This window comes from Gracilinanus agilis, chromosome 4, assembly GCF_016433145.1.
Source record: "Gracilinanus agilis isolate LMUSP501 chromosome 4, AgileGrace, whole genome shotgun sequence".
Classification (NCBI taxonomy): domain Eukaryota; kingdom Metazoa; phylum Chordata; class Mammalia; order Didelphimorphia; family Didelphidae; genus Gracilinanus; species Gracilinanus agilis.
The window spans coordinates 160608764-160620776 of NC_058133.1; the positions used below are offsets into that span (position 1 = coordinate 160608764).

At 38.4% G+C, this 12013-nt stretch overlaps 2 protein-coding genes across 3 annotated transcripts in view; one reads left to right on the plus strand and one right to left on the minus strand.

Moving 5' to 3' along the window:
• Positions 1 to 5617, minus strand: part of C4H1orf131 (chromosome 4 C1orf131 homolog) — a 28658-nt gene extending 23041 nt beyond the window's left edge. Inside the window, exon 1 of the mRNA XM_044677134.1 lies at positions 5428 to 5617. Coding sequence (XP_044533069.1) covers positions 5428 to 5515 — 88 coding nt within the window. The 5' untranslated portion in view covers positions 5516 to 5617. The remainder of the gene's footprint in view (positions 1 to 5427) is intronic.
• Positions 4712 to 12013, plus strand: part of GNPAT (glyceronephosphate O-acyltransferase) — a 57342-nt gene continuing 50040 nt past the window's right edge. The window contains exon 1 of one of the 2 annotated variants that reach the window (XM_044677133.1): positions 4712 to 4758. Coding sequence is in view for 1 of the 2 variants with exons in the window: in XM_044677132.1 (XP_044533067.1) it covers positions 5831 to 5917 (87 nt within the window). In the remaining variant the exon portion in view is untranslated. Of the gene's footprint in view, positions 4759 to 5763; positions 5918 to 12013 lie in introns of those variants that run through there. The other variant, XM_044677132.1, reaches the window with a different exon arrangement.

The following is a 12013-nucleotide window of genomic DNA, read 5'->3' on the forward strand; positions in this document are numbered from 1 at the left end:
CATTTCCACATATTACTCAAGTTCAGCAGCAAGAGAAAAAGAAATTCCATTTAAACAATTAAAGAATTTGAAAAATATTAATTGCTTATGGGTAGGTTGAGCTAATATAATAAAAATGACAATTCTACCTAATTTGCCTATTCAATCATACCAAATTGCCAAGAAAAAAATTTTTAATACAATTAGAATAAATAATAAAATTCATCTAGAAGAACAAACAAAAGGTCAAGAATATCAAAGGAATTAATGAAAAAAAAAATGTGAAGCAAAGTGGCCTACCAGTACCAGATCTCAAACTGTACTATAAAGCAGTAATTATTAAAATAGTCTGGCACTACCTAAGAAATAAGAATAGTAGACCAATGGACTAGATTATATATATAATATACACATGGCAAATGACAGTAGCAATCTAGGGTTTGATAAACTCAAAGATCTCAGTTTTGGGGATAAGACCTCACTATTTGACAAAAACTGCTGGGAAAACTGGAAAACAGTATGGCAGAAACTAGGAATATAGACCATTATCTCACACTCTTTACCAAGATAAGAGCAAAATTAGTATATGATTTAGACATAAAGGGCAATACCATAAGTAAATTAGAAGGGAAACAACAAACTGGGTAAAAATTTATAGCAAATTTCTCTGATAAAGGTGTAATTTCTCAAATATATAGAGAACTAAGTGAAATTTATAAGAATACAAGTCATTCCCCAAATGACAAATGGTCAAAGAACATGAACAGTTTTCAGATGAAGAAATCAAAGCTATCAACAGTTATGTGAAAAAATCCTCTACATCACTGGATTAGAAAAATTAAAATTAAAACAACTCTGAAGTACTACCTCACACCTATCAGATTGGCCTATGTGACACTAAAGGAAAGTGATAAATGTTGGAGGGGATGTGGCAAAACTGGAACACTAATGCATTATTGGTAGAGTTGTGAACTGATTCAACCATTCTGGAAGCCAATTTGGAACTTTGCCTTTTAAAGGACTATAAAACTGTGCATACCTTTTAACCATGTAATACCACAACTAGATCTGTATCCCAAAGAAATCATAAAAAAAGGGAAAAGGACCTAGTTGTACAAAAATAATCTTAACTGCGCTCTTTGTGGTGGCAAAGAATTGGAAATTGAGAGGACGTCCACCAATTGGGGAATGGCCAAACAAATTGTGGCATATGATGGTGATGGAATATTCAAAATGATGAACAGGATGATTTCAGAAAAAAGTGGAAAGACCTACATAAACTGATTCAGAGTGAATTAAACAGAACCAGGAGAACATTACACAGTAACAGCAGTATTTTATGATGACAAAAGACTTAGCTATTCTCAGCAATACAATGATCCAGGATAATTCTGAAGGACTTATGACAAAGAATGCTATTCTTCCCCTAAAGAAAGAATTGTTGGGAGTTGGAATGCAGATCAAAGCTTCCTGTTTTTCACATTAGTTTCTTTATGTTTTTATTTTGGGGTTCATTTTTATATGAATACTCTCTTACCACAATGACCAACATGGAAGTATATTTAGCATGATAATATATGCATAATGCAGATCAAATTGCTTATCATCTCCAAGAAAGAGGAGGGAAATGAGAGAGAGAGACAATTTGGATCTTAAAATTTCAGAAAACATGTTTAAAATTATTATTACATGTAACAGGTAAAATATCTTTTAAAAAGAAAAAAATGCTAACCTTTAAAAAAAGGGGGGAAAAATCACGTCTTCTTTAAAAAATAAAACATATATATTCTATAAGTCAAGCTCACTGGCCTATAGTTTTCTTTCCCTTTTAAGAAGTCAGGGAATTTTCCGTCTTCTAGACCTTAAGCATCTTTCCCATTCTCTGTGATCTTTCAAAGAACACTGCCCTCAACAATCTTATCTAACAGGACAATTACAATTAAGATTTAGTTTATTTGGGTAGTGGGATGAACTCATCATCTAGAGCAAGTATGTTCTCTTTCTTTCCTCCTGCTAATCATGTTTCAGCTCTCTATTAGCCATTTTTTTATTCTTTTCTAGTCCCAAGATCATTCTTCTTATAGCAAATAAAACAGAAAATAAGGTTAAGCAGCTTTGCCTTTTAAAAGATACATTATCACTGTCTTTGATTAACACAGAGGAGGTCACACAGAGTTAATATAGCATCAAAGGCTTTCAAATAACTTGTTATTGGCCATTATTTCATTTAATTCCCTATTACAACTCTGAACAAAGTGCTGTCATTATCTCTCTTTTATACAGGAGGAAATTCAGAGGTCAGGTCACTCACTTGCTCAGGGTCATACGCAATGTTTGAGGCAAATTTGAATCAAGTTTTGATTCCAACATCTCATGGACTCTGCTTCTTACAGGCAAATATATAATTACTACAAAAACAGTGATGCAGAGGACAGTTTAAAATATCATGTCCAATTGTTTGTTGGTGTTCTTTCATTTTTCAGTTGTGTCTAACTTTGTGATCCCAGTTGAGCTTTTCTTGGCAAATATACTGGAGTGGTTTGCCTTTCCTTCTCACTTTATAGTTGAGAAAATGAGGCAAATTGAGTTAAGTGATTTGACCAGGATCACACAGCTAGGAAGTATCAGAGGTCAGATTTGAACTTGTAAAGATGGATCTTCCTGACTCTAGGCTAGGTACTATATCCACTGGGCCCCCCCATGAATATGCTTATTATTAAACCAATCAACTCAACATATGAAAATAAAAGGGCAGTGAGTTTGTTACTTTGTATTTGATGGCTGTACTTTAGCAGACACCTTTACAAAACGGGAGGGTAAATGGCATTTATTTCTTACCAGGGTTGGTATTATGGTAAGATATGCAATTGGTGTAAACTAAAGTATGTCACCATGCTATTAGTTTTGTATGAACTAGTCTGGCCCTTCCCCAGTGTCTTTTTTGCAGTATCCCTGATCTTACTGCATGTTTTTATTTTATTCCATTGAGGAATGGAACAATTTTGCTTTTGTTTCTCTGAAAGAAAATTCTTGATCCTGAAAATCTGGTGGTAGATCATACCTATGCCACCATGTTAGGATAAGCCATAAAAAGAAATCCTATCATTATTCTTACTAGACCATGCCACACTTTGACAGCCATTGTTACCTATTTTTGCTTTTATTTTTGCTTTCATCTTCTGTACATGTCTTTTTAAACATCTTGCTTATTGCCCACACTTTGTGTATTTGTATATAAATAACTGAAGCCATGAGCCTTATTTCTGGCACTTTCCTAAATTTTGTTCCCTGTGAATTTCTGGCTTTTTCTACTAGGAGACTTCACTGTATATAGTGTACTTAGCTTACAGTTATTTTTCGTCCTATCTTTTTTCATTTTAAAGTCTTTTGGGTCAGCTTTCTAAGACTTAAAAAAAAAATAAGTTCCTACTAGCCTTTATCAGGTTTCCTTCATCCCTCTGGAATTTTAAGCCATGATTCAAAAAGTCATATGCCATTTGGGGACACTGTTGTCTCACTTTTCTGCTTGCCGGGTGGAACAAAGTTGGCAGCAGCATTAGAAAGTGGTTCTTTTTGCTCAAAAAACAATATTTCTTGTATTATGAGATGGCACACAAACAATTTTCTCACTCCTGACAGCTTATTTGCAAAAAATTGATCATTAAATTAAACCTGAAGAATCAATAAATACTTTTAAAGCCTTTATTTTCCCTAAACTACTACCATACTCTTAGTTCAATCTGAGCAAATCTGCCAGTCATGCAGGGGCCTCCCTTTTCCCTAACTCATAATTAGAAGCTTCTCCAGATTTGCTGACCTCTAGTAGATTTATCTAGTACTTATACATTAAAAACACCCAATTCTCTGATCATTTAACCTTCCTAATGTCTAATTTACCAAATACCAGCAGTAGGTTTGATTTAGTTCTCTTACTATATGTTTGCATATTTTATAATACATAATTTTTTCCATTAGGCTTTAATCTTCTTTAAATCTCCAGTCTTTAGACTCCAGTCTTCTGCTTCATTTCTAAGTGTGTCTCCATTCCCACCCAAGACATAGTAGTAGTATTCAATAAATACTGCTGACTATTTTCATAGTAAGGTAGCCTAGAGATCCAGTCTACCCAGTCTCAAAATAGTCAACTGAAAAGAAAATAGCATTTGCTATATTATAACTAGTTTTCAAAATGTACTTGCTTTTGTGCACATAAAAGGACTCATATGAATACTTACTGTCTCCGGTAAGTACAAGAGTTTTTTCCCCTCCCTGGATCTTCCCTCCCCAGACTCCCATTTGCATTGGCTAAGGGGGTGTGGTACTACCTTCCCTAGGAGAAATGCCAGAGAAGAAATTATATTCCAACCATTAATAACAAGCTTTCTGTCGACTGAGATTAAGGAAGACCTCTGTTTATCTTGGCCAGGAATTCAAGACGCAGTGAAGTTTTTTTGTTCAGGAAGGCCTTATTTAGTTTGTTCTGTCCGGACTCTCCAGAGGCACTGAAAAACTCTCAGGACATACTTCTTAGCCCTGGTTCCTCCAGCCCAGCAAGAATTACTCTTCTTTCAGGGCAAGGTAGCTGAATTAAGGCAGGGCTACAGGCAAAGTAAAAACAGCAGAAAGCTGAGTAACCTGGGTCAAACAGGTTTCCTGTGGTCCTTTTTTTTTTGAGAAGCAGAGGAAGGTATGGAGAAGACTATGAACTTGGCAGCTGCATCTGCAAGTACCGCAGTGCCCAGAGCTCCCAACAGACAGCAGGAATGGCACAAAGAAGAGGTTGGTACTAAGTCAGTGGGTCGACAGCAAAGGAAGGAGAAGCTGGGTGGGTGGAAGGGTGGAGAGGGTAAAGGCAGGGGGACGGAGGTGCTGTGGCAGGGCTCTCCAGAGGGAGGTAGAACCCATTATTTCCCAGTTGGGTAGTGGGGGGGTGGGGGTGGGGGTGGCAAAGGGCCAGAGGTGATGGTGGTGACGTTTCCAGAGCGAAGTAAAACCCCTTACTAGCAACCGGTCAGGGACTGGGGAAAGGGTGATGGCAAGGGGCCGTAGGAGCTGGGAGAGGGGGATTACCCAGGAACCGTAAAGCCCACTACTGCGAAGTGAGCGCTGGCGGGTGGCAGAGGGCCAGCCTCTCGTTTTTAGGCCAATTCAAGGTAAGGTACAACAAGCACTTGGCAGGCGAGTAACAGCCCACGCTCCAGAACTCGCCCTGGGATAGACTGAGGCTAAGGCATTGGGCCCTTTAAATCACTTTTGCCAGGGAGTGATTTAGCTTTACACGTTAATCACCTCTGCCCGGAGAGCTAAATTTGGGGCCACTAGTGGAAAAAGAATCGGTCCCTCACTTCCACAGAAAGAACCCCCTACCCAAAACACACATCTCCAGTCGCGCCGGTCAAGTAGCCGCTTCTTCCCCACGTGGGCGCTCGCCTAGTTCCTCGCACTCACCGAAATCGTAGAGTTTGTGCAGCAACGTGTCCAGGAGACTCTCAGGCCTGGAAAAGTCCTGTCCTCCCGGCTTTTCCTCCTTGGCCATTATGGGAGATAGGGAAAGGAAGAGACGAAAAAGTATCTTTTAGGGTGGCGACCCAAGCCTTTCCTTCCGCGGTTATTAACTATGAGACCCTGCCAACTTCCGCGTTTCCAGGGCCGAGCCTGGGCACGCGCTTTGGCTCAGCGCGGCTTCCGTCCGGGCCAAGATGGCGGCGCCCGGGGCTTTCTGGAGCGTCCGCCGCGAGTGCCACCGCCCTAGGCGAGGTCGGGCCTCTAAGCGTGGGGCAGCAGCTGTCAGCACCACCCTCCCTGTTTAGCTGGGAAGCTCCGGTGCCTCCCGAAAAGCGGCAGCGGAATCATGGCAGCGGCTCGATCATCCGAATGCTTCATCTCCGTCGCCTCCACCTCTACCACCACAGTCGCCGCCCCCGCGCCCCTCTATTCGGTAGGCTCCCGGGCCCTGGCGGGGAAATGGGGCCGGCCGAAAGGTCGAGTCCAAATCTGGCCGCTTGGCTCTGCAGCCCGGCCCTAGCCTGACGTGGAGTGCTGACTGGGTCGGAGGCAGGGTTGAGGGGGGAGCCCGGTTTCCTAGGCGACAGAGCTGGGGGAGGACATCTAGTCCGCTGTCCTCCGCCCCGGCCAGCCCCCGGTCTCCCTTCTACTCTCTCTCTCGCACTCCTTGCCTACCACTCTGCTGCGTTGAAAATGTGGGGAGGGGATTAATCCCATCCCAGGGAAAGCACTTTCTCCAATCCCTTCTTGGCTAGGCGGATTTAGATTCCTCCAGGAGTGGCGGGATAGATCCTGGGGCCGCGTGGGGCCATATGGACATATATGTGGCCGCCCCTGGATCATAATGGTTTGGTCCGACTAGTGTGAGAAAAAAAAGCGTGTTCCCTCCCTGTCTGAACTGCTCCCAAGTTGTAGCCACCTAGTCCTCCACCATTTGTTATTCTTTTCCTCGAAGAAATTCTCTCCGATCGAAAAATTAGCCGGTTTTGAGTACAATTCAGATTGTAATTTGAATGATTTGGCTTTGGAGTTGAATATATTCTAGAAGGATTTAGAAATCTTTCTAGAAATTTTCATTGCCTGCTTTTGTTTTCTGACAGTTTACAATGTTTATTCCAAGAGTAATGGGCAGGAACAGCTGACACCACTTTTTTTTTCCCTTTAAATATCCCTTCGCCTCATTTCTTCTCTTCCATCCCCTCCCAATCTCTTTCCTCCTGGTTTATCATAATTGCTTGCTTTAGTTCTTCTTTTTCTGCAGAGTAGATCTCTTAAAACTTACTTTCTAAGAAGTCAAGAGGTAGATGCTGTCTTCTGGTTTGCATAAACACGAAATTAGTATGTTGAAACCTCCCTATTTTCTTTACCAGTGTTTTGACTTTTAATCACTTCTGAGGGAAACAGTTCGTTTAAGAAGCATCTGCATACTAAAAATTCAGTTCTTTCAAATGAGATTATTGTCATCTAAAATTGGAGCTTCCACATAATACCCGTATTATGGTACTAGGTGTACCGTGTTAGGTATATTCTTAGCTTGTAACTTTTAATGTATTAAAAATGAGGGGAAATTATTAGGTTATGGCCTTTTCAACATCACTACATGTTAAGATTTGGGGTTCATAATTGGTAGCAAATGCCATTTAACCAACTTCTGAGATATAGCACTCCCTTTTTATTGAAAAATTCTAACATTTTATTTAAGTTAAAATATTTTATTATAATTCCACTCTTCCAATATGCTGGACTCCTTTGATTCCTTTTCCACTGATTCTTTTCACCTTTCATAAATCTTTTATTGTCTCCACTTCAGTTCCTCTTGTCCAAAAGAAGTCTATGAAGAGAATTATTAGTAGGTTAAACTCCTTTCAGATCTGTTTTTTCAGTCATTGATCTTTACTTAGTAGCAATCTGACCTGCATTGATATCAGGTTCTTTGTTTAAACTTTTTCTCTTCCCAAAATTTAATGCTGTTTTTTAAATAGAATTTTTTAACATAAAGATTGACAGCTACAACTCTTTTCCTTTCTTCTGATAATGCTCCTTTGCAACTATACCTGTTTCTTGTTATCTTCAAGCTCTCCTATAATTTCTCTGGTTTCTTTTGTGCTGTACAAATTTCTGTCTAACCAGGAAATAATGGTTTCAGGGGAGTCACTTAACATATTACAACTTTTTACTATTTCTGTATGCATGTTTGTATGTCTACCTTCCAGTGTGGCATACCTACATCCAAGAAGGTGCTGTGTTCTATGAGCAAAGCAGAATTACAGTAGTTCAAAACAGATAGGAAATATGCACATTCAGAGATATCTCCATCCCAAATGTTTATCTGGGCTATTTCTGTCCAATCTGTGGTAGAGCCTTCCTAGCTCATATGGTCTCATCAGCCATAGTTGAACACTGTACATTGACTCCAATATAGTGATGTCATTTTGGTTCCCTTCAGTTTGAGAGATCACAACCAACCATGTAGGTGCATACATATATGTGTGTGATGCTTTTTGCTTATCTAATTAAAAAATTATTGAACACCTACTACATATTCTGAAATGAATTAGATATTATCAGATCAGAAAAAAATGATAATCAACTCTGCTATTCAAGGATGTATAATCAAATTGGAAGATTAGATTTGTTAGTAAATTATTAGTAAGGCTATTTAATCAAATTGTAGCTCATGTTAGAAGAGCATATGTAAAAAATATTATAGACCTATGGAGGAGTTCAAAGAATCAGAGAAGGGAGACATTATTGTGGACCTAGTAGTTTGGGGAAGGCTTCATGGGGAGATGAGGCATGCCTTGGACATTAGTAGAAAGGACTTTAATGGAAAGACAGGAATTTTGCATTTGAGACAGTCTTGTGTTGAGAGCAATAGAGAGAAACATGGTAGGTTAGCATAATCTATGGATCCCATCAAAGTTGATGTAGTTGACAGAGTCATACATTGACTCCCTTCGACCTGACAGGATCAGGTCAGGTGATGGATGGGGTATCTGAGGTAAAAAGATCTATTATACACCCTATTTCTCTCAATGGCCTTCCACAGTCTTGCTTACCAACTATGTAACCATAAGCAAGTTGATAAAACTTCCCAGCTTCCTCATCTGTAAGTTGGAGATAATAATAGATACACAACATAAAATTATTGTGAATGAAGTGCTTAGTAAATATTAAAGTGAATTATTATTAATGATAATAGTTACTTAGTAACTACTCTGTTAGATACTGTGGAAGGAACATCAACAAAAAGAATGAAAAAAGATTTATTTAGCCCTTACTTTGTGCCAAGCACCATACTAGGTCATACAAAAGCAGTTTGATAGACTCAATATTGCTTCCAAAGCAGAAGAGTAGTAAGGACCAGAAATTAGGGTTAAGTGATTTGCCCAGGATCACACAGCTATGAAGTATCTGGGGCCGGATTTGAAAAACTAAGTCCTCCCAACTCCCTGCCTAATATATCCACCAGGCCACCTTGCTGCCCCAAACCACACATAGTTATAGTAATATAGTGCCCTACCTTTACTTCTTACTTAACCTGTATGACCTGGGACAGCTTTCTTATCTTCTATTTCCTCATTTGGAAAATATAGGCTTTGGACTAGACAATTTTCAAGGTCACTTTCAACTCTAGACCTCCTATTAAAGGTTTGTTTGTTTGTTTTTTAATAGAATCTTTTTTTTCTTCCACCCCACTCCAATCACTAGGGAAAAAAAAAGGAAAAAAGAAAAACAAATTCCCTCTAATAAACATGTATATATAGTCAAGCAAAACAAATTCTCTTATTGGCCATGTTCAAAAAAATATTTGATTTTTTTCCCTTCATTGCATCCTCCTTCTGTCAGAAGGTGGATAATATACTTCATCGTTGGTCCTCTGGAATCATGGTCAATGTATTGAATTATATTTTCTTACTGCTTTCAGAGTTGTTTATCTTTATAGCATTGTTGTTATTGTAGAATTGTTCTCTACTTCTGCTTATTTCATTCATGTTTGTAAAAGCCTTCAAATTTATTTTTATAATATTAATGTTGTATAAATTATGCTCTGGTTCTTCTTATTTTACTCCATGTCAATTTATACAAGTCTTTCTATATCTCTTTGAAATCGTCTATTTTCTTATTTCTTAAAGCACAATAGTTATTCCATTACATTGATATAGCACATTTTGTTCAACCATTACCCAACTGATGGCTATCCCTACTACAAAAGGAGGCAATAAATATTTTGGTATATATAAGATCTTTTCTCTTTGAGGTAAGTGGAAAAGATACCAGCCTCCTGCCTTTTTGGTGAGGGGAGGGGTTACTATTCCATTGCTCTGCATAGACTACTATGAAAGGAAATTATCCTCCTTTGTTTGTTTTAACTTAATTAATCAAGAACTTTGGCGTGCCCCTCCTTTCACACTTAGTTAACCTTTTACTAGAAAAGGAAGTTCACACCCTCAAAGACTGGAAATGGATCCCACAAGCACTCTCCCTCCCTTCTCCCCCTCTCCCCACCATTGCTAGGCAAATTAAGAAACTATGATTGGTACCTAAGATGTCCCATGTACTTATCTGAATTAAAAAAAAAAATCCTTTGACAGTCATGGATAGGTAGTTTTGCTTCTTGACTTTCAAGTTGCTTGTAGAAATCCTTTAGATATTCTTGCTAAATAAAATCTTTTGCAAAGCAGATCTCAATATGAATTGATTCAGGTTTTATGAACACATAAGTAACAACACTTGCAGAAAGATTTTTCCACCCCAGCTCCTGTAAGAAACACAGAAATTTCCAGGACGTAATTTGGAGCCTAAGATCCAAACTTAAGTTGGGGTAAATTAAAACTGGAGGTCCCATAGGATTTCATAGCTGTTTCTATAGGCCCTTAATTGCTAATCATTGATTAGCAAAAATCCATATACTTAAAATGTTAGTCAACAGTTGATAAATTATAGTCTTATGCCTGATATCCTCAGACAATAACTCTTAAGAAGAAACATAAAAATAAGCAGAGCAGGGCCATCTCCCTGACTAATAAAATCTGAGGACCCTGGTATTGACATAAATTCATAGGAAGACAAATACCATTGACTATAATAAAATTATCTTTATATACAATCAGGATTTAATCAAGATGTGCTCTTAGCATAGCAGGAGTTCTTAAGCTACTCTTCTAATATTTATATGAGATGACTTGATTTTAAAATTATATGAAAACATTACTTACAATTTCATCTTTTTCAATTCAGTGATTACGTGAATGAATTTTCCTAAAAGAGATAAAGTGTATTTCAATTGAAACAAAAACTTGGGGTGGGGTGCAGATACCCTTAAGAAAGTCATTCCCATTTGCATACAGGGAACAGTTTTTATCAGTTGACTTGCCTATAGTAGAACATATTTGGTTGTTAAGCACATTCAGATTTCAAGAACTTTAACTTGATTGTTTGGGATATGGAATGACCATATATTAGACTGAAAACCATCATATCTTACATTTTACATTATGCTCATATCCACTTGTTCTGATTATAAAAATTTGTCATTGAATGAAAAAGCAGGGAATGGATTAAACAACACTGGTTTCTCTGAGCATAAGTTTTTTTTTTAAATTTTTTAAATGTTTATTAATATTCATTTTTAACATGGTTACATGATTCATGCTCCTACTTTCCCCTTCATCCTCCGCTCTCCCCCCACCCATGGCCGATGCACATTTCCACTGGTTTTAACATGTATCATTGATCAAGACCTATTTCCAAATTGTTGGTAGTTGCATTGGTGTGGTACTTTCGAGTCTACATCCCCAATCATGTCCACCTCATCCCATGCGTTCAAGCAGTTGTTTTTCTTATATGTTTCCTCTCCTGCAGTCCTTCCTCTGAATGTGGGTAGCATTCTTTACCATAAATCCCTCAGAGCTGTCCTGTGTCATTGCTTTCTGCTGGTACAGAAGTCCATTACACTCAATTTTATCATAGTATATCAGTCTCTGTGTACAACGTTCTTCTGGCTCTGCTCCTTTCCCTCTGCATCAGTTCCTGGAGATCTTTCCAGTTCACCTGGAACTCCTCTAGTTTATTATTCCTTTTAGCACAATAGTATTCCATCACTAGCATATACCACAGTTTGTTCAGCCATTCCCCAATTGAAGGACATACCCTCCTTTTCCAGTTTTTTGCAACCATAAAAAGCGCAGCTATAAATATTTTCGTACAAGTCTGTTTATCTATGATCTTTTGGGGTACAAGCCCAACAATGGTATGGCTGGATCAAAGGGCAGGCATTCTTTTATAGCCCTTTGAGTATAGTTCCAAATTGCCAGCCAGAATGGTTGGATCAGTTCACAATTCCACCAGCAATGCATCAATGTCCCAATTTTGCCACATCCCCTCCAGCATTCATTACTTTCCCCTTCTTTCATTTTAGCCAATCTGCTAGGTGTGAGGTGATACCTCAGAGTTGTTTTGATTTGCATTTCTCTAATTATTAGAGATTTAGAACACTTTCTCATGTACTTATTGATACTTTTGATTT